A 20442-nucleotide genomic window follows, 5' to 3' on the forward strand; every position below is an offset into this window, starting at 1 on the left:
TTGGACATCCCCCAACGGGTTCCAGATTGGAGAGGGTGCAGGACGACTGAGGAACCCCCCTTCCATGCATGAATTTCGTGCGCTGGGCCTCTAGTATGGATATAAGATCTTTGGTTAATTTCTTCTCCCCCTCCCCCTTCCCTCTGAGATTCATCAGTCTGTTCCATGTTCCATGCCTGTGCATTGAGCATCTGCTCCCTGGTAGTCAGTGCGTGTCATAGCTACCTGTCAAATGGTCACTTAGGCTTTTTTGTAGATAGATAGATAGGCTTTTTATAGATAGATAGATAGATAGATAGATAGAGAGATAGATAGATAGATAGATATAGATTATACTGCATTATATATTTGAAAATTACCAAGGCAATAGATCTTAAAAGTTCTCATCACAAGAAAAAAAATTGTAACTGTGTGGTGATTATTTTGCAAAATATACAAATATAAAATCATTATGCTGTACACCAGAAACTAGTATAATATTAAATGTCAATTATGTTACCAGTAAAACAAATCAAGTAGCATTTAAATTGACTTGAAAAAGAAACTATGGTTCATATTTTATATGATTAATTTTACTGTGTCACATTGAAAAATATTTTTGATCATGTGATAAAGGAGTTGGTCCTTGACAATAGTAGTCATCCAATAAATTTTGGATTTATGATTCTCACACCATTGTAATGATCACTATAATTAAAGTATAATTAAATGTGTTTGTTAGATGAGTAAATTTTTCCACCTTAGTTTTTATACATTTCAATTTGTTGTAATACCTAAAACTTATTATTTAGTTCTTTTAATAGGATTGGTTCTCTCTCTTTCTGGATCATAGCAATGGTTTAGTGTAGCTGTTTCTCTGATTCCTTGTATACATTTATATGTATTTGTTTTTCACTCCTAAATTATGTACATGGCTCATATATCTCAACTTTCACATTTTCAGGCCTGTAAAAATCGGCCAAATATATTCTCAGAAGAGAAATTTTCACTTTATTTTGTTTATTTTCATCTAGGTCATTTCTTTTCAAGTTGATAGTGAAGAAGATAATTTGGATTCGCAAACCACTGCAAAAAATGATGGAGTCTTAGCAAAAATGGAAAACTTACCTAACACAAATACTGCAAAAATGAAAGGAAAGAAGTCCTTCGCACCTAAAGATTTTATGTTTCAACCACTAGATGGTCTGAAGACCTATCAAGTCACACCTATGACTCCAAGAAGTGCCAATGCTTTCTTGACACCCAGTTACACCTGGACCCCTTTAAAAACAGAAGTGTAAGAATGTAATATTAATAGCAGGTTCCTTGCTAAGATGGATAACAAATGTCTCTCTTGGATTTGTCTTGTGCTTTTTAAAGTTGTTTAGTTAATTACAAATCATGAAAATTTGGTCTTTTAAAAAAATTCTTCAGAAGGCTACAATAATGTTTGACAGTGTTGGTATTTCCTATGTGTTCTTCTTATTATTTTTATGATACAATTTGTAGTTTTTTGCATTTAATAAGGGAGTTTATTATAATACTTAGAAATAAAGTTTTGGAAAGAAGAAGCTGCTATTACACTGCAGTTTAGACATTGTTTGGGTTTTTGTTTGTGTATTTTGCTGAGTATTACTTTAGAAAAACTATAGAGACAGAAGTGCTTGGCTTGCAAAGGGGATGGGTGGGAGGAAATGAGTTGTAATCTTTAAAAGAAAGGACAAGGTTGTTTGGCAAAGACTGGCTGGCAGCAAATTTACTAGAAACAGCAGCACCCAACACTTCTAAGTGTTCATGTTCTATGAAGAGATCCTCAGAATCTTTGCATCTCATTACATTTAGCAAAGATGGACATTCTCACTATAGTCTTTAATTTTTTCCCTTATAGAATAGACACATTTAAAAAAAACACACAAATTTCCATTCTATCACAGGTTTTTAAAAGCAACATAATCAGATATATAGGGTTCATGTTTCATGAAGTATATTTTTGCTATTGTTTTTAGTGATAAAACTCAAGACACAACAAAAGAAATCTTGGCACAAAAATGTAAAATTGACTCTGCCAAGGCAGTATATCAAGATTCAAATACATCACAATGTCATCTGGATTCTCTAACAGTTTGGAATAAAGGTATGTGTGGTATTTCAATTAAATTTTTACTTCTCTGGATTTTTATTTACTACAGATTTGGGGTTTTTTTGTTTTTGTTTTTTGTTTTTTTTTTAAACAAATTCACATTTTATTTACGTTGAAATACAGATTTGTTTTAGAGCCCGTCTTCCCAGATCGTTCAGGGATGTGATCTCAGGGTCAGGAGAGGTTAGAAAGCATAGGAAAAGGTCTGGAGGGAGGGACAGTTCACATAAGAAGAGGGGGCATGAATTTAAACTTGAAAAGATGAAAATTTTGAAAGACATTTTAGAGGTGTGTTGAATGAAATTGAAGCAGAAATAAAGTTTTGAAATTTAACAGTGAAAAAAATTGAATTAAAAAATGTTGTCTTATGGGGGATGTCATTTTAGGAGTTGCTGCTTTGAAATTTATATGTAATATTTTCTTTAACCTGTAGAAAATGTCTTAAACACAAAGGATACTACTAAAAATTCAAGTGGCTTTCCAATGAAAGAAGTCCCATCACTTGAAGTAAATGAAGATCAGCTATCTCAGCCGCAGCATGACGTGCCATATTTCAGGTTTGTCCATTTGTTCCTGCTGTAAGAAATTTGTAATGTCCAGACATTTAAAACCAAAATTAAACTTCTTTCACCTTAATGTAACAGTTGATTGGGGGGAAACTGATTTAGGGTAATTTTCAAGAGGTAGAAAAAAAGGTACGCATGAGAAGTCTCCTCTCCCCTCCCCTCCGCCAGCTGCTGCCCTGCCTCCTCCTGTAGCTTTCTGCCACCTGCTTGTAGCCAGTAGCTCGATGCTGACCTCCTGTAGCTCCCTTCACCCCTCTGTCCCCCCTCCCATAGCTTGCTGTCCTGCCCCTTCCTGTAGGTCCCCGCTGCCCATTTGTAGCTCACTGCCCTATCCTACTGATTCGTGATCTTGTCATTATGCGGTTGGTTAGTTGATACACTTCATGGCCTAAAGACCATTTACATATTACATCTTTATTATATAGGATGGATAGTGGGTGATGGTAGGAGGCATTTTGGCCCACTAAATCATGAGATGGGATTGTTTCTCCAACTGGGAAGAGTGAAAATTAACAATTCATGTCACCTAAATCCCTTGGAAACAAATCAGAGTGCTGCAGTTGGAGAAAGACCCCAGCACATCCCGTAGGAAGTGGTTACACACTATTATTCTTGAGTGAATGTAGCAGGAAAATTCTAATACTTTTTCTAATGCATTATTAATAAATTTTTGAGCTTTACCAATCAAATAGATAGGAATTCTATCTTGCTGTAGTTTTAATATTCATTTGCTGTATGATGAATGAGTCATCTTTTTTATATGTTTGAGAGCCATTTTAATTGTTTTTATAACATAAGGTTTTAGAATTGTAAGTGATTTTAGAGATTACCTCGTCCATTGTGTTGTTCCACTGAGATGATAAGCAATGCCTCCAGACATTGCCAACTAAATAATGTCAGATCTAAGCCAATCTCCTTACTCATTAATTAAATTTTCTCTTTTAAGTCACATTCAGTTTACCTTAGGCCAGGGTTTCTCAACCTTGGCGTGTTGACATTTTAGACTGGATAATTTTCATTGGGTGTGTGGTTGGGGAGGGGTCCTCCACACATGTCCTGTAGCTTCCCTGGCCAGTAGCACTCCTTTAGTTCAAAACAAAACAAAACAAAACAAAACAAAAACCTCCTAAACATACACACACACACACACACACACCAAAAAATGTCTCTAGACATTGTCAGATGTCGGTGGTAAGGGGGATGAGGGTACAAAATTGACTCCAGTTGAGAACCACTGCCTTTGGACAGGCAAAGTTTAATAATCAGAGAGTCTATAAGGCCCTATCACTGAAATTCCAGACTTCACAATTTTTATCTTCAACTTACTCTTGGTAGTTGGATTGGCCTTAATTCCATAGATGGTAACAGAGAACTAAGAACTATAGGATGTCTGATTCTTTCTGTTCAGCTTCTGAAAAATAAGAATAGAAAGATTAGCGTGAGAAGTGGGTTCTTGGCATTAATCATCCATATAAGTTTTAGATGTAGAAGGATGGATATATATGTAGGATATGCACTTGTATTGTTTGGGTTTTAATATATCACAGTTCATAAAATCACCTCTGATAAATTAATATTTTATATGTCATAATGCTAATGCTTAGATATTAGTGTCAGAAACACTTGTACAACTGAAATGTATGTCATAATTTTAGAAATATTCTCCAATCAGAAACTGAGAAATTAACTTCCCACTGCCTCGAATGGGACAGGAAGCTTGAATTGGACATCCCAGATGATGGTGAGGGAACATTTATGTATTTTTTACATTTTAGCTTTGTTCATCTTAATTTGGTTACATTGATCTGAAACTTTAAAAATCTAGTGTTATCCAACTTTATATTTTATTTTAAAACAATAATTTTTGCATATCTCAATATATGTTCACTAACCTCTCTATACTACAATTATATATTATTTAAAAGATGTAAATAAGTAGAACATTTTTTAAAACATTATATTTTATTGATTTCAGAGAGGAAGGGAGAGATAGGAACATCAATAATGAGAGGGAATCATTGATTGGCTGCCTTTTGCATGCCCCACACTGGGATTTAAGCCCTCAACCCAGGCTGACATCCTGGTTCATAGGTCGACGCTCAGCCACTGAGCCACTCCAGCTGGGCTAGAATATTAATTGTCATTCCTGAGAATTAGACATTTGCGTTTTTTGTTATCAGATTTCTTCATGACTTAATGAGGGACATCCATATCTGGTATTGTTTAATTATATAAAAAATATTTTCTAAATGAAAATTACCTAAATCAATATGGAACAGTATTTGTATGACAGCACTTTGTAGAAGTTTTTGTTTTAAGAAAATTTTTGTTTTGCTTTAAGATAAGAATTTGATTCTACAAGCCCTAGGATATTGAGGGTAAGGTCTTCTTAACAGTTGGTTGGCTTTGCAGTAAAGGTCATGCTTTGTCCTTTAACTTTTAAAAACATTGTATTTCCTTTAGCTAAAGATCTTATTCGCACAACAGTTGGTCAAACAAGACTCCTTATGAAAGAAAGGTTCAAACAGTTTGAAGGCCTCGTGGATGACTGTGAATATAAACGGGGTGAAAAGGAGACTACCTGTACGGATCTGGATGGGTTTTGGGACATGGTTAGTTTCCAGGTGTGTGGTCAAGTGTTTTGAATACACTAACACTGAGTCTGGTGTTTTCTTTTTTTCTTTAAATGAAGTAACAGTAGTAAAATAGAGGCATTAGTAGCTGCTTAGATACCTATAACAGTAAATGAGATATTACAGAGCACCTTTATAAACTGTAAAGCACTGTCTATATTTTATGACTGATGTCCCCTCTCCCCATATTGTCAAGATAATTTCTATATGAGTTGGAAGTTGAGATTAGTCAAAGGTTGAATAGTCTATAATGATTATACAGGTGAGAAAATGAGTAACTCCAGTCTTTAGTATTTCAGTTCATCTAGCCGTTGTCGAGTTCCTACTGTGCCAGGCATTGTACTAGGAGTTGTTAATAAGGCACACTAGTGAGTCAGATTCAACGTGCAATTCCAATCTAATGTAAAAAATGCTGTGATAGAGGGAATTACTAAGAAGATCAGTAAAGGTGTGGAGGGGGTGACACTTTCTAGCTTTTTGAGCTTATTTAAAAAATAAGCAGATAAAATACTCTTTCAATAACTTGTAGCTATCAATCATTACTCATCATAATGTATTACTTTATTACCAGTTTTAATATATTTATCAATTTTCATAATAATTAGTTTACTAGAATCCTTTAGTGATGACTATTTACATTTGTTTTTAAGTATCATATTATTTCTGAATTTAAAAGTATTTGATGTGTTTGCATTGCTTATCCTTTTATTGTTTTTTTCAAATGTTATTTTTATTGTTGACACTATTACAGATATCTCCATTGTTCCCCACTTAGCCCGTCCCTACCCAGCCCCCTATAATTATTATCTTTACTGATGCTCATTTTTCAACTTTGGCCAGTGGGGGACCTCTTCAAGTTGGCTCCTGGGGTATTAATTAATTAATTAATTAATTTGTTTATTTATGTTTAAAGAGCTGTATTGAGGTACCATCTTCATATTATACAATTTTTTAAGGAGAAATTGTGAGTAGCTATGTGTATAGATGCATAGTAAGGGGAATCAAAATAAGTTTACCAAAGTGACTACCACTTTGGAGGAGACAGGAAATACCAGAAGAATGGGGATCATACATTCCCATCCTGCTGCTAGTACATTATTTGAATCTTTTAAAATGAACTTGAGTCAAGGGAATGCGAAGGCAAGCCACAGAATGGGAGGAAATATTTATAAAAGACACATTTGATAAAGGACTGGTTCCCAAAATATACAAAGACCTCTTAAAACTCAACAATAAGAAAACAACCCGATTTAAAAACAGGCAAAAGACCTGAACAGACATTTTACCAAAGTAGGTATATACGGCAGGTCAGCATATCATTACAGAATTGCCAATTATGACTACAGTGAGATACCACTACATACTTAATAGAAACACAAAAATCTAACCCACTACTAGCTGGTTTGGCTCAGTGGATAGAGCATTGGCCAGTGGACTGAAGGGTCCTGGGTTCAATTCTGGTCAAGGCACATGCCCAAGTCACTCTAAATTTTTTTTGAAGTTTCAGTTCATTAGTTTGTTATATATAACATGGTTAGCATTAAACTGAGAAGCTTGTGCTTTATTTATTAACAGATAGAAGATGTAAACCAAAAGTTCAATAATCTGACCAAATTTGAGGAGTCTGGGTGGCAAAATAATAATAATAATAATATAAGCAAAAAGGTCTTTCGGGTAAGTTTGTGATTTTCTAATATAGACTCTTCTACTTCAATGAATTTTTATTTTCAAGCTTTAAAAACATTTAGCTTCAGATTTTTCATCATTTTACAAAATGAGTTCCATATATTACTTACAATATACTGACGGTCTTCGAAGAAAGACTAAGGAAATGATCAACACAAAATTCAGGACGGGTATCCTGGAGGGAGAGGAGGGGCTGTGATTGAGTTAGGGCCCCAAGAGAGCTTCTAAGTTGCTAAGTAGTGAATATATGCACATTTGTTTTACTCTTTGAACTATTCTTACATATTTTCTGTACTACTCCTAGTAGTAGATCATTTATATTGTACCAAATATTGTTCCAACTACCTTACATTATTAACTCATTTAAGCGTCACAACGATCCTATGAGATGGGTACTGTTATCCCCATTTTACAGTAGAGGGATCTGAAGCCAGAAAGATTAAATCACTTGTCCAGGTTGGAACTGGGTTTCCGGCCACATTTTCGCAGACCAGAATACTTGTTCTTAACCAGTAGGCTATGCTACCTCTCTGTTATATATACCCTTTTGTGTAATATATTTCAAAATGGAAATAATTTTTTTTAAATAGAAAAGAGGAACAGTGGCTCTTTAGAACATCTACCTTCTTTCATTTACTTTCTTACAAAATTTCCTATTACTTTTCTCTGTAAAATTCTCTTTGTTAACCTGTTAGAGTCTGTTCTTAATCTATTTGCAGTGATTTCTTTTTTCTAGTAATGTTTTAACTCAAGAGTTTTTGGTTCAAATGGAAACTTCTCAAACCACCCTGGAGATTGCCAGTTTTTCTTTTAGATTTTAGAAAAAATGCCTTTGGTTATAAAATCAGGTTTCTAGGTTATTTTTTATTATGCTATGTAATCTAAATAAAAACTCATTTGAATCCATTAAAGATGTTAAAGTATTGAGAGAACCTTATATACAGTTATTGTAGAAAGTCAGTCTCATGACACATATTCTGAGTACAATGATGAAATAGATTGAATGAATTTCAAATCTGCTAAAGAGTGAAGGATGCTTGAATTCTTTGAATTTACTGTGGGTATTTTTTTTTCTTTTTTCTTTTTTTTTTTAAATAAAAGCACATTCAGCACTTTGGAAATATTTTGAAAGTGATACATTTTTTTAATATATATATTTTATTGATTTTTTACAGAGAGGAAGGGAGAGAGAAAGAGAGAGCTAGAAACGCTGATGAGAGAGAAACATCGACCAGCCGCCTCCTGAACACCCTCCACCGGGGATGTGCCCGCAACCAAGGTACATGCCCTTGACCGGAATCGAACCCGGGACCTTTCAGTCCGCAGATTGACGCCCTATCACTGAGCCAAACCGGTTTCGGCTACTGGGGGTATTTCTTATTGAGTCATAGAAACATTAATATCAGGGATGTAGATAATAGCTATATGAGTATAGCATTATTTCAGAGCCTTGTAATTCTGCCCCTTATCACCAGATGTCTCTCTCCTACTTTATATTTTAGGCCACTGTTAAGATTATCAAATAAAATAAAATGAATCTTTTATCTGTTCTTTGATACCATTTCTTTCTACTTCTTATTCATTGACTTTTTATTCAATCAGTTAGTTAGCTTTGTTTTCTCTTTCCCTTTTTCCACATCAGTTTTTAGACATGTTTAGGATCTCATATTTGTTCCAGTAAAAAAAAGGAGGAAAAAAAAAAAGAAATTTGTGTTGTCCACACCTCCCTCTAGTTATCTGTACCCCTTTTCTCATTTTTCTTGCAATGACAGACAAGCTTCCTAAAAAAGTTGTCCATACTATTTGGGTTCTCATTTTTTCTCCAACTCACTGCAATTCAGCTTGACCCCTCTTTATTGCCTCTAGAACAGATATCACCAAGGTTATTGATCCAGTAGTTGCTGATGTTACCAGACACTTAATTACAAAATGATCCTTTTGCAGTATTATCCCCATTTTACAGTAGAGGGATCTGAAGCCAGAAAGATTAAATCACTTGTCCAGGTTGGAACTGGGTTTCAAATATATTTGCAGTGATTTCTTGCTTTTTTAAAATTATATTCTACTGATTTTCTCCCTCCCTCTTTAGTTATGTTTGCACGTTTTTTTTCTTTTTCATTTATCTCCAAAATTTGTCATATTCAGAATTCCTACCTCAACTCTCTTCTCTCCTTCATATTCTTTCTGTGAAATCCTACCCACCCTGTCATGATCCCCCAAATCAGACCATACTTAGTGCTAAGTTCCATGTATTCTGATTCACTATACCTTAAGTCAGTGTATCTCAAACTGAAACCACCTCCACACATACTGATGTTTCCCTGGCTCACAGAATGCTATTATGGTCCCACCAAGATAGAACCTGATAAGTTCTTTGTTCTTTCCTTTCTCTATTTCACTATCTCCACTCCACACCCATCTAATACACTAAGTCCTCTCAGTTGGGGCTCTTAAATCTCTCGTCACATATTTCCCTTTCTTCCTCCATTTAACGACCATCATCTTTTCCCAGTATCATTGAAGCCGTCTCCTTTTTCCCTTGCTTGTAACCTTCTAGTCTATTCTCGAGGCTATAGCCAGAGTGACCTTTCTAAAATGCAAATGCAACAATCTTAATCTCATGATTTAAAATCATCAATAATCTCTATTCCTTTGTTTTCTGTACAAATGTGGCTCAGTAACATGTAAGGGATTTTATAATTTGTTGTGGATCTCTTGCCAACTCTTCTATGCTTTCTTTTGCTTCTGGTTTTGCAAGCATACTATTTTCTCTATCTAGCCCTTCCCTCACAGCACTTTTTAGCCTGGCTAACTGTGATGTTAGCCTAGGTGCTACTTCCTGCAAGCCTTTCTTGATGTCTCTGAGATTGATTTAAGTGTTATCCCTATGTTCTACAGCCCTCTGGATTTGTCTCTAACATGACATTTGTTCCTCTCAGTGTCCTTATTTAGCTCTTCCACCATGAAGTTATGAACTCCTTGAGAGCAAGAACTTTGTCCTTTACCTTTTGACCCCCCAGCATTTTTAGCACACGAGGAACTTGATAAGTATAAGATGAATGTGGGAAATATTTTATGTACGCCTTATTTTTCCTATAAGGTAGTAATGAGTAGCTTTAATAAATTCCATCATTTCTTTTTGCAGAAAAAAGTCATCTCGGGTATAGCAAGTAAACCAAAACAGGACGATGGTGGAAGAATTGCAGCTAGAAATCGCCTCGCTGCCATAAAAAATACAATGAGAGAGAGAATTAAGCAGGAACAACATGCTGAGGCAGCAGCCTCTGTAGTACCAAAGGAAGTTGATAAAATTGTGTTTGATGCTGGCTTTTTCAGAGTTGAAAGTCCCGTTAAATCATTTTCAGGTTAGTTTTTCTGCTGAGACTAAAGAGAAATATTTGGGTTGGATGGGAGGTTGTATAGGAAATGAAAGATAGTTTTCACATGAAGGGATATAAGCTCTCTTGATTTCTGGAAAATAGACTACATACTCACAAACACATGCAAATCATATTTGGATGGGTACTTGACGTGTGATATATCTTCTAAAATTACTTTTATGTTTTCTAAGTGATTTCACATCTGTTAATATCAGCCCCCACAATCCTGTGAGGTAGGTTAAAGATCCTGAGAGGTAAGGAACATAAGGAGAGCATGAGAAATTAGGGATTTTCTTAGTTGGAAATTGGATTAGAATTTAAATGCGATGAGCTATCACAGCACTAGCTGTGCTTTAAAATGAAACTTATAAATGGTTTTGGTTTTATTTTCATTTGTATGAAAATTTTGATCTTTTGGGAACAAAGTAAGTATACTAATTTCCTAACTTTAAAAAATTCCAGTGAAACCAGTTTTTAATATTTCGGAAAACAATTCCTAAAATTTTCTAACTTGGGGTATATTTTTCAATAGCTATTTTTCATAGACTATCTTTATTAGATTGGATTTATTTTTCTTTTTTTTATATTTGTTTTTTTTTAATATATATATATATATTTTATTGATTTTTCACAGAGAGGAAGAGAGAGGGATAGAGAGTTAGAAACATCGATGAGAGAGAATCATCGATCAGCTGCCTCTTGCACACCCCCTACTGGGGATGTGCCCGCAACCAAGGTACATGCCCTTGCCAGGAATCGAACCTGGGACCTTTCAGTCCACAGGCCGACGCTCTATCCACTGAGCCAAACCGGTCCCGGCGGATTTATTTTTCTTGATTGAATTTATTTATATTCGCTTCAGGTGTATAGCATAGTGATTAGTAATTCTTCACAGAGTTTCCAAGTCTTGTTTACATCCCTCTCTAAACAAGTGTAGTTTTTGTTTTTTCTTGAATTGTTTCTTTGATTTCCTCGCCTGTGTTCTCTCTGATCTTTTTCTTCAGAAATACATACTTTTCCTCCTGGTAAAGAGATTACTTTTACATTTCCCTCCTGTGCTTGTTTTCTCCTACTATCCGGATTTCCTCAACTTCATGTTAGCTATCATGTTTTTAATGCCCAATAGTTCTTTCATTCTTTGGGTGTTTCATTTTATTTCAGTCTGTACTTGTTTCATAACTGTACTATCTTATCTTTCTGCGGGCATTAACGGTAGCTTTTATGTTTCCTCCCCCTGTGTCATCAGTGTTTGGTCCAAGATACTTGCATCTGTTTGGTTTTGGTTTTTCTCTCACATTAAAGGCTTTCCTCGGGTGCTGGTGATGGTTCACAGCAGGTGATGGTTCACAGCCTGCTCATGGCTGTGGGCAGGGTGCTTACTGTGGGTGGTTAGCTGTGCCCTCATGCTGGGAACCTGCATATCACTGTTTTTGTCTTTTCTCTCAGGCTAGATTCCCCAGAGAACATTCTTTTAGTCTGTCGCCTGGAGGTTATAATTCTGGCTGCCAGTCTTTCAGGAACTGTGTGGGGAGGTAACCTGAGTGTCTCAACAGCTTATTTGTAAATGCTCACTTAATCCCCTTGCTTTCCATATAGTACCCATCTTTTAGCCTTACCTGCTATCCCTAAGCCAGAGACCCTCTGTTTCTTTTTTTGGGGGGGAAATAGGCCTCTAATATTAAGATATTGATGGTGGGAGGGGATGATGACAGTTGCCCAGCTGTGCAGAATGAGGAAAGAAACCTGGGCTCTAATTGTTCTTTGACGTGATTTTGAACCAATCTTGTTTTAGCTCCATCTTCATCCCCACTTCCAGAGAAACACGAGGCCACTAGCTTTTTTTGAGGAATAAATTGGATTCTCATCCTTCCTGACTAGTTCCTTAGGATTTCTTTTTTTGAGTCTACTAAGTAAAATTCTTCTCACCCATCTACACCTCAGCTTCCAAAATTTTCTGGTTATTGTCTTTTTTTAGTTTCCTTGATTTTGTAGTATTCTGCCTTTTAGGTTGATCTCTTCTTGCTGACAATAGTGCAGTGGTCGGCAAGCTCATTAGTCAATAGAGCCAAATAGCAACAGTACAACGATTGAAATTTCTTTTGAGAGTCGAAAACCGACTTCTGGGCATGGGCCACAAAGTTTCACTCGCACTCTACGTGTGCACCTCCATGTGGTATTTTGTGGAAGAGCCACATTCAAGGGGAGAGCCACATTCAAGGGGCCAAAGAGCCACATGTGGCTCGCAAGCTGCAGTTTGCTGACCACTGCAGTAGAAGGATGTCGAGATGAAGCAGAGTGTAATGTGTGTGTTCAGTACTGTCTTTAACTGAAGGTCCTGGGCATTTAACTTGAACAAACTTTATTTTACAGGAAAAAGAGAGTACTTGGTAGGGGAATTGGAAGAATTTTCTCTGCCTTCCTAATTATACTGAAAAGTAAATGAAAGAACTTTTGATATTGAGGTGATTTCTCTCATCTTCTAGGACTTTCTATCTCTTCTGAACATCTTTCTCAAAGACTTCGGACACCTACGTCTATCAGCAAAGCTGTGTCTGGCGGCAGGGCTGATCTGTGCCTTATAACCCAAACTGCGTCACCAGACAATCCTGGTCCGCAGAGTACCCGAAGGGAACGTGCTGATGAGAAGACTTTGCTTTCAGATATTCCTGAAGACAGGTAGTTCTTTAATGTGTTATTAAGAGTTTAATAGATACTGACATTAAATACTATTTCAGATTGTTAACCTGATAAAGTATGCAAGACATATTTTTAATTTCACAGTGTTCATATTACTTTGAAATAGGGGAAACAAATGAAAGTTACTGTTTTGTTTTGTTTTTAATCCTTACCCGAGGATATTTTTTTCATTGATTTCTAGAGAGATTGGAAGGGGAAGAAGGAAGGTGGGGAGAGAAAGAGAAATAAAGAGAAACAGACACATCAGCATGAGAGAGACACATGGATGCTTGCCTCTCAAGCAAGCCTGTATGGGGGCTGGGAACCTGTAACCAAGGTATGTGCCCTTGGCTGGGAATTGAACCCTCTACCCTTGGTCTGTTGGCTGACGCTCTAACCACTGAGAAAAATCATCCAGGGCAAAAGTTGTTGTAATTAAATAATTCATGGAGTAACTTTTAGAATTTTTTTTTAAAACACATCCTCTTTCTTTTATTATCTATGTATTTTAGTCAGCTGAACATCTTGTCTCCAACTATTATCAGACAGAAAGGAAAATAAACATTTAATAATAACTAGGCATAGAGGAAACGATGGGCAACAGAAAGAAGTATACCAAATTAGGACAGGGAGCAGAATTGGTGCTTGCTAACATTGGCAATGGGAGAATATATTCAAAACTAGAAAATGAAATGTAGAACTGAAACATGGTTGATGAACATATTACCCTTGTCCCCAAGGATCACAAGAAATGTTTCTCTAACCTCTATTTCAAGTTGTAGGAAATAGGAAAACTCGCCAAAACTGGTTTGGCTCAGTGGATAGAGCATCGGCCTGTGGACTGAAAGGTCCCGGGTTTGATTCCAGTCAAGGGCATGTATCTTAGTTTCGGGCACATCCCTAGAGGGGGTGTGCAGGAGGCAGCTGATCAATGTTTCTGACTCTGTCGCTCTCTCTTCCTCTCTGTAAAAAATCAATAAAATATATATATTTTTAAAAATGAAAGAAATAAGAGAACTACATGTCTTGTAGGAGAAATGTAAGCTTCCTGAAGCACTAGCCTTACATAAGACCTAACCACTTTTCAAGGAGGTGGTACATCAAGCATGGCAAATTCAACGGCTAACATGGGCCAACTTAAGTTTATGTGGGCCACAAAAAACCAAAAGCTTCAATTTTCATAGAAACATAGGCTTATTCCTATAGAAACATGCTGAATACAAAGGGCTGAAATAAATAAGTAATCCTTAACATAAAATAATAGAACATTAGCTTACCAGACACTGAATTACAAATAAATCCATTTGTAATTAACTTACCAGACACTGAATTACAAATAAACCCATTTTTCTTGTTCTCCAAAAGCAAAATATTTCCTGTTGTGCACACCAACAAGTCAGTCCAAGATTAATGACGTGGCAATTGGCTGCTAAAATATTTGCTGCTAGTATTAGTGGAGTGTAATGGTGTGTCTGTGCATAAGGCACAAAAGGGAAATGAATGCAACACGATTATAGTAATTAGTCATTAGCGAACGTTGTAGTTTGTTATTAATAACTAGAGGCTCAGTGCATAAAATTTGTTCACGGGTAGGGTCCCTAGGCCTGGCCAGTGATCAGGGCCTATTGGGGCCTTCCTTCCTTCTGCACTGCCCTCTGGTGGTCAGCACAAGTCATAGCGAGCGATCGAACTCCTAGTCTCTTGGTCAAACTCCTGGGGGGATAATTTGTATATTAGGCTTTCGTATATGTATATGTATATGTATATACACATGTATATATGTTATGTATAATAGGATATTGTAAAAATTAAATTACAAAACTTTTATTAAAACCTTCTTGCATACTGTTATAATGGCTGAGCTGCAAAAATATTGGTTGTGGGCTGCATGTGACCCATGGGCGCTGCAAATTTGACATGCTTGGTGTACATGGTAAAGATTGATAGGAAGTACAGAGTGAAAACAGCCAGGGGCACATTTTATAAGGCCATCATGCCTAATGGGTATTGGGTGCTACTGTCTGTCCTTCATTAGTATGTGTAGATCAGACCTTGAAGGTGATCTGTCTAGGAGTCACCCATGCTTCTCTCCCTGGCTACTCTCATCTGCTTTTGTTGGTAGAGTCTGCAGGGCTGGCCTCTGGAAACCAAGAAGCCTCTCTAGTGGGCTTCTACTTTCCCTCTGATCTGAATTGTTGGGAGTGAGTACTTGTATGTGGCCTGAATCCCTTCTATTTAGGGATGGTCTGAAACACATGTGTCAAACACAAGGCCTGCGGGCCAAATCCGTCCTGCCAGGCCTTGCAATGTGGCCCGCACCGCGCTGTCATCACTGCACTCCGCTGCGTTTCCATCACAATGACAGTTTATGACTGTTCAGTAAACCATTCGGCCCGCGATTTAGGCTGGATTTTAGATTTTGGCCCCTTCTCTGATTGAGTTCGACACCCCTAGTCTGAAAGAAAAAATCCCCAGTCCAGAGGAGGCAAATGCAGTTCCGTAAGATAAGCCATGAGCGGAAGCTGGTGAAGGGGTTTCAGTATGAGTCTCTGGGAGTGCTCCTTCCCTGAAGGCCTCTGGCTCCTTGTCCCACGCTACTAAAGCCAGCCACCCTATAAGAGAGAGATGCCACTGAGGAGGATGGACTGATCACTTGACTGCTATGCTGAGAACTGACGGTGTTCGGGAAGTAATATCCACTGGTCGAGGTGTGGTCGGCCTGCTTCTTTGGTTCCAACTTGTGATTCCTTCAGGATGGCTAGAAATTTCTTTAGTTCTCTTATTCTCTTTCCTTAAGACTGATAGCTCTTTGTTCTGGTCAGGCCTGCATGGCTGCGCCTCCTGCATGGCTGCTTCTAACTTGGTAATTCTGTGTTTATAAAAGTCAATGAGGAGATCTGTTTGTCTTCTGGAAACTTCACAGCTGAGAGATCTGACTAAAATGCTACAAAGCTGTCTCCACAGGGTCTTTGAAGTATATCTTCTCCTGAGGTTTCAGATTATCCGAAAGAGTCAGTCATGGGGCAGGTTTTAGAATTTTTAATTTTTTATATAAACCAAAGTATATTTAGTCTTTGTGGGGACTAAAATATTTTAGATGTTCTAGAAATCTAAGAATTATAAGATACCAATTTATTGTCATTTCTTAAATGCAAGTTATATTACTTTGTTTGTATGTCCTGTAGTTTATTATCTTGTTCTAAGAAGATCCATATTTTATTTAAGTGATTAGTACAGGTACTCTTTAAAACTTTTTTTTGCTTAATTCCAAAAAATAGTCCAGAAAGAAAGTATCTTGCAAATAAATGACTTCTTGCAATGAAGGCAAAGTGAGGTCGAAGACTAGAAAAATTGAGTATATTAAAAAACGCACACAAAAAAACCCCACAACTTACATGAGGTTGAGACAGATATTTTTTTAAAAATTGCAAGTTAAGAACTTCAGTATTATGTATTATGTATTCTAAAACAAACAAGTAAATGTAGCCAGCTGTACAATAATTGAGTTGTCGCTTTACCCCTTCTCCTTACCCCCCAGAAGTCAGCTTTCTCCTAGCCTTTCTCTAGTATGTAGCTCTGGATTTGTATGAGATTCAGAGAGTTGCTGGTGAACTGACCAGCATGAAACAAGCTCATGAGCTTTCTGGGGAAGAATGCTTTTGGGTTATAAGACCATCCTGTAGTAGCTATAGTCCTAAACTAATCTATTTGGATCAGGCCTGATCTTGGACCAGGCGCCATCTTTGACCATAAAGAATAGTCTTAAACACAAAAGCTTGCAATATGCTTGATTATCTGAGTACAATACTATCTTTTTCTTTTTTTCAGGAACAGCATGGTAGAAGATGCTCAGTGTCCTAGATTACCGGATTTAATTGAAGTAAACCATGTAAGACCTGTTCTAGTGTACTAGACTGCCCAGCATATTACTTACTTACACAGTTACACATAGCAACTCCATAAAAAGCCCCCAGAATTTCCGTTAGAAATCTAAAGTCAAGCCTGGCCGGGGTGTGGCTCAGGTTGTGGGCTCGATCCCCAGGGGAGAGCATATAAGAGGCAGCTGATCAGTGATTCTCTATCATCATTGATGTTTCTATCCCTCTCCCTTCCTTTTTCTGAAATCAATAAAAACATACTTAAAAACTAAAATAAAATCAGTTATGTTAAATGATAGTTCTTGTTTTAGCTTCTTTGAGACCATAGTGACATTTTGTATTTTCCAACTCACATCAATATTATTTTTGTAAATTATTTTCTTATAGCATAGCCGAATTTGTTTGTTTATGTCTTTATCTGGTTGCTTTTGCAATAGAATAGAGTTGAATAGTTTTTTGTGTTGTTTTGTTTTGTTTTTTATGTATATATTTTTTATTCTTGATCTTTCCCTACCCTTTTTCTCCTAAGACAACAGGTGTCTTCCCTGTTTCTTTTTTTTTTTTTTTATAAACATTTTTTTTTTAAAATATTTTATTGATTTTTTACAGAGTGGAAGAGAGAGGGACAGAGAGCTAGAAACATCGATGAGAGAGAATCATCGATCAGCTGCCTCTTGCACACCTCCTACTGGGGATGTGCCCGCAACCAAGGCACTTGCCCTTGATTGGAATCGAACCTGGGACTTTTCAGTCCCCAGGCCAATGCTCTATCCACTGAGCCAAATTGGTCTCGGCTAGAGTTGAATAGTTGTGGCAGAGACCCTATGGCTCAAAAAGTCTTAAAAAGATTAACTGTTTGGCACTTCACAGAAAATGTTTGCCAATCTCAAGTGAATACAGATACTAGTTGAGAAACTTTCCTCCAATCATACTGCTGCTATAATATTATCTGGACTCATTATTTAAGGAGAAAATAGTAGGATTTACAGTGTTCATTAGCCTGTGTTCAGAATATTGTCCTTCTGTTTTTATTATTTTTAATAGCAAAATGATTTTTTATAATTGTATCATTGTTTGATAATTAAATATAATCATTTTTATTTCCAGGTTGTAAGTAAGATAAACTTTGAGATGGATTGTTTACCCAGTGAAAGAATGAGCTTGCCTCTACTTGCTGGTGAAGTGGCATGTAATATTAATACTACCAAAACAGAAGAAATTTCAGATGTTGTGGAAGGAATGGAACTAAATTCTTCAATGACAACACAGGATGTTTTGATGAGTAGCCCTGAAAAAGATATACCATCACAATATAATATCTCAGAGAAAGAAGAGACTAAAATTTTTCAGTCAGGTGAGGTTTTTTTTAATATACTTAATGAGGCTTGTTAACTAAATGAAATTGCACTAATGCATAGATTATTATAAATACCTCTGGGTACAAGTTTCTAAGAATAAAGGTTGAAAAATTGGACAAAGTCGGTATTTTATGAGAATTAATTTGTGTTGTAGGGCCCCTTTCTTCACCCAAAACCTTCTGAGGTAAACTTGTTAAAAATCAACAGCAGATACTAGTCCGCATTGGACATAAGTAGCATTTTATATTAGACCTAACTTTTTTTTTTAAGTATATTTTTATTGATGTCAGAGAGGATGGGTGAAGAAGAGAGATAGGAACATCAATGATGAAAGAGAATCATTGATCAGCTGCCTCTTACATGCCTTCCACTGGGGATCGAACCTGCAACCTAGGCATGTGTCCTCACCGGGAATCAAACCATGACCTCCTGGTTCATAGGTAGATGCTCAACCCCTGAGCACACTGGCTGGGCTAGACCTAACTTTTTGGGATCCTTCATTATTTATGAAAACTATGAATTAGAAAAATTCCCTGAAGTGTTTTTTAGTTCTCTTTTCAACGCACATACATCCTCAAGCCTTTTTTCAAAATGTCCTATTTCTCTTCCCTAATGTTTTAATTCCTACCTACTTTGTTGTGATTGTTCTGCAGTAGGAAACAGCTCTTGTATTTTTGGTCCTGGGAACATGTCTGTGTAGTATCCACTTTCTCCGCCGCCATTTTTAATCCTGGCTCTTGTATTTTTGTTATAATATATGACAGTTTCACCTACTGTTTCCATCTGCTACTCTGTGGTACTGCCCTGGCTGGGGCCTAAGGCAAAACATCATTACTTTGGTCAGACATTTAATACACTCCAGCTGTGTTCTTCTTCTAGCATGTTTTACCTACCTTTACTATTACAAGCATGAGATTTGTTTATAGAAGACTCTTTAAAATACTAAAATTAAATTTTATTAAGAATGTCAAACATTTTTTTTTAAATATGTTTTTACTGATTTTGGAGAGAGGAAGGGAGAGAGAGAAATGTCAATAATGAGAGAGAATCATTGATTGACTGCCTCCTGCACATCCCCTACTAGGGATCGTCATGTGCCCTGACCAGGATGCGAACAGTGATCTCCTGGTTCATGGGTCAATGCTCAGTCATTGAACCACACCGGCAGGGCGAAAGTCAAACACATTTTTAAAAACCTTATAACATAAGATAACCTGTATTTTTGTCTTAGCATTTGATAATATGGAACTTTTCATATTTCTCAGTGCTTTATTTCTAACTGCAAGAACATTCTTTAAAAAGTTAAAAATTCTTTTTTGTTTTTCAGTATTATTTGATAATAAAGGTCTTACTACTGAATGCCATCTTCTTGAGTCAGTAAGTTTTTCAACTTAATTTGCAAAGTGTCTATGTATTAAATTTGTTTTATAAAAAGAATAGTACTCAGTTTTATTTTGTGTACAAAGTTTAAAATTTACATCTTTTCATTGTTTGTTTTTTTTACTGTGACATCCATTTGTTAACTTTATCAAAATGGAAACAAAGTTTTCATGTTTATATACTTTAAAATTCAGTAATTTTTAGTATTAAACTGAAGATTTATTTTGCCATGTGATTTATGTATCAAATTTGTTATGACAAATTGAATATTTTAATATCTAATATGTGACTTGGATTATGACAGGTATTTCTAAGTGATACAGGAAAAATGTATCTGAACTTGGGGAGATAATGTCTGTGTTACCTTCAGTCATTGGTTATTTTCATCTCATTCCTTTTAGATAACTGTATTTGGAAGCTATTTTATTTGAAAGCTCCATTGGCTTTACTTTTGGTGATCTCTTGCCTCTAAGTCTAGTTCAGACACTAGCCTTTCTGTGAAGTCTTCCTATAAAACCTCTCATCTCTCCATGTTAATTAATGTATAGGCACAGGTGCCTGCAATTGGACACATTTAATTTCTTTAAAAAAGTTCTTTATTGTTGAAAGTATTATATGAGTCTCCTTTTCTCCCCTTTGACCTCTCCCAGCCCGTTCCAGCCCCCCACACAGACCCTCACTCCCCCAGTGTCTGTGTCCATTGGTTATGCTTATATCCATGCACACAAGTCTTTTGGTTGCTCTCTTAACCCTCCTTCCACCTTCC

General features: G+C 36.4%; 1 protein-coding gene and 1 long non-coding RNA gene across 3 annotated transcripts in view; both read left to right on the plus strand.

Annotated features, from left to right (window-relative positions):
• DLGAP5 (DLG associated protein 5) overlaps positions 1 to 20442 on the plus strand; it is a 40445-nt gene that overhangs the window by 15835 nt on the left and 4168 nt on the right. Inside the window, exons 8-18 of one of the 2 annotated variants that reach the window (XM_036436088.2) lie at positions 1014 to 1276; positions 1986 to 2113; positions 2553 to 2676; positions 4341 to 4426; positions 5149 to 5309; positions 6894 to 6992; positions 10150 to 10369; positions 12868 to 13060; positions 16889 to 16949; positions 18046 to 18292; positions 19624 to 19673. In XM_036436088.2, coding sequence (XP_036291981.1) covers positions 1014 to 1276; positions 1986 to 2113; positions 2553 to 2676; positions 4341 to 4426; positions 5149 to 5309; positions 6894 to 6992; positions 10150 to 10369; positions 12868 to 13060; positions 16889 to 16949; positions 18046 to 18292; positions 19624 to 19673 — 1632 coding nt within the window. The remainder of the gene's footprint in view (positions 1 to 1013; positions 1277 to 1985; positions 2114 to 2552; positions 2677 to 4340; positions 4427 to 5148; positions 5310 to 6893; positions 6993 to 10149; positions 10370 to 12867; positions 13061 to 16888; positions 16950 to 18045; positions 18293 to 19623; positions 19674 to 20442) is intronic. The other variant, XM_036436095.2, reaches the window with a different exon arrangement.
• LOC118717732 lies at positions 17206 to 17779 on the plus strand. Its single transcript, XR_004987582.2, has 2 exons — positions 17206 to 17381; positions 17737 to 17779. It is a non-coding gene; the product is annotated as an uncharacterized LOC118717732 (long non-coding RNA).

The sequence above is a fragment of the Pipistrellus kuhlii genome, unplaced genomic scaffold (assembly GCF_014108245.1).
Source record: "Pipistrellus kuhlii isolate mPipKuh1 unplaced genomic scaffold, mPipKuh1.p scaffold_m20_p_1, whole genome shotgun sequence".
NCBI lineage: Eukaryota > Metazoa > Chordata > Mammalia > Chiroptera > Vespertilionidae > Pipistrellus > Pipistrellus kuhlii.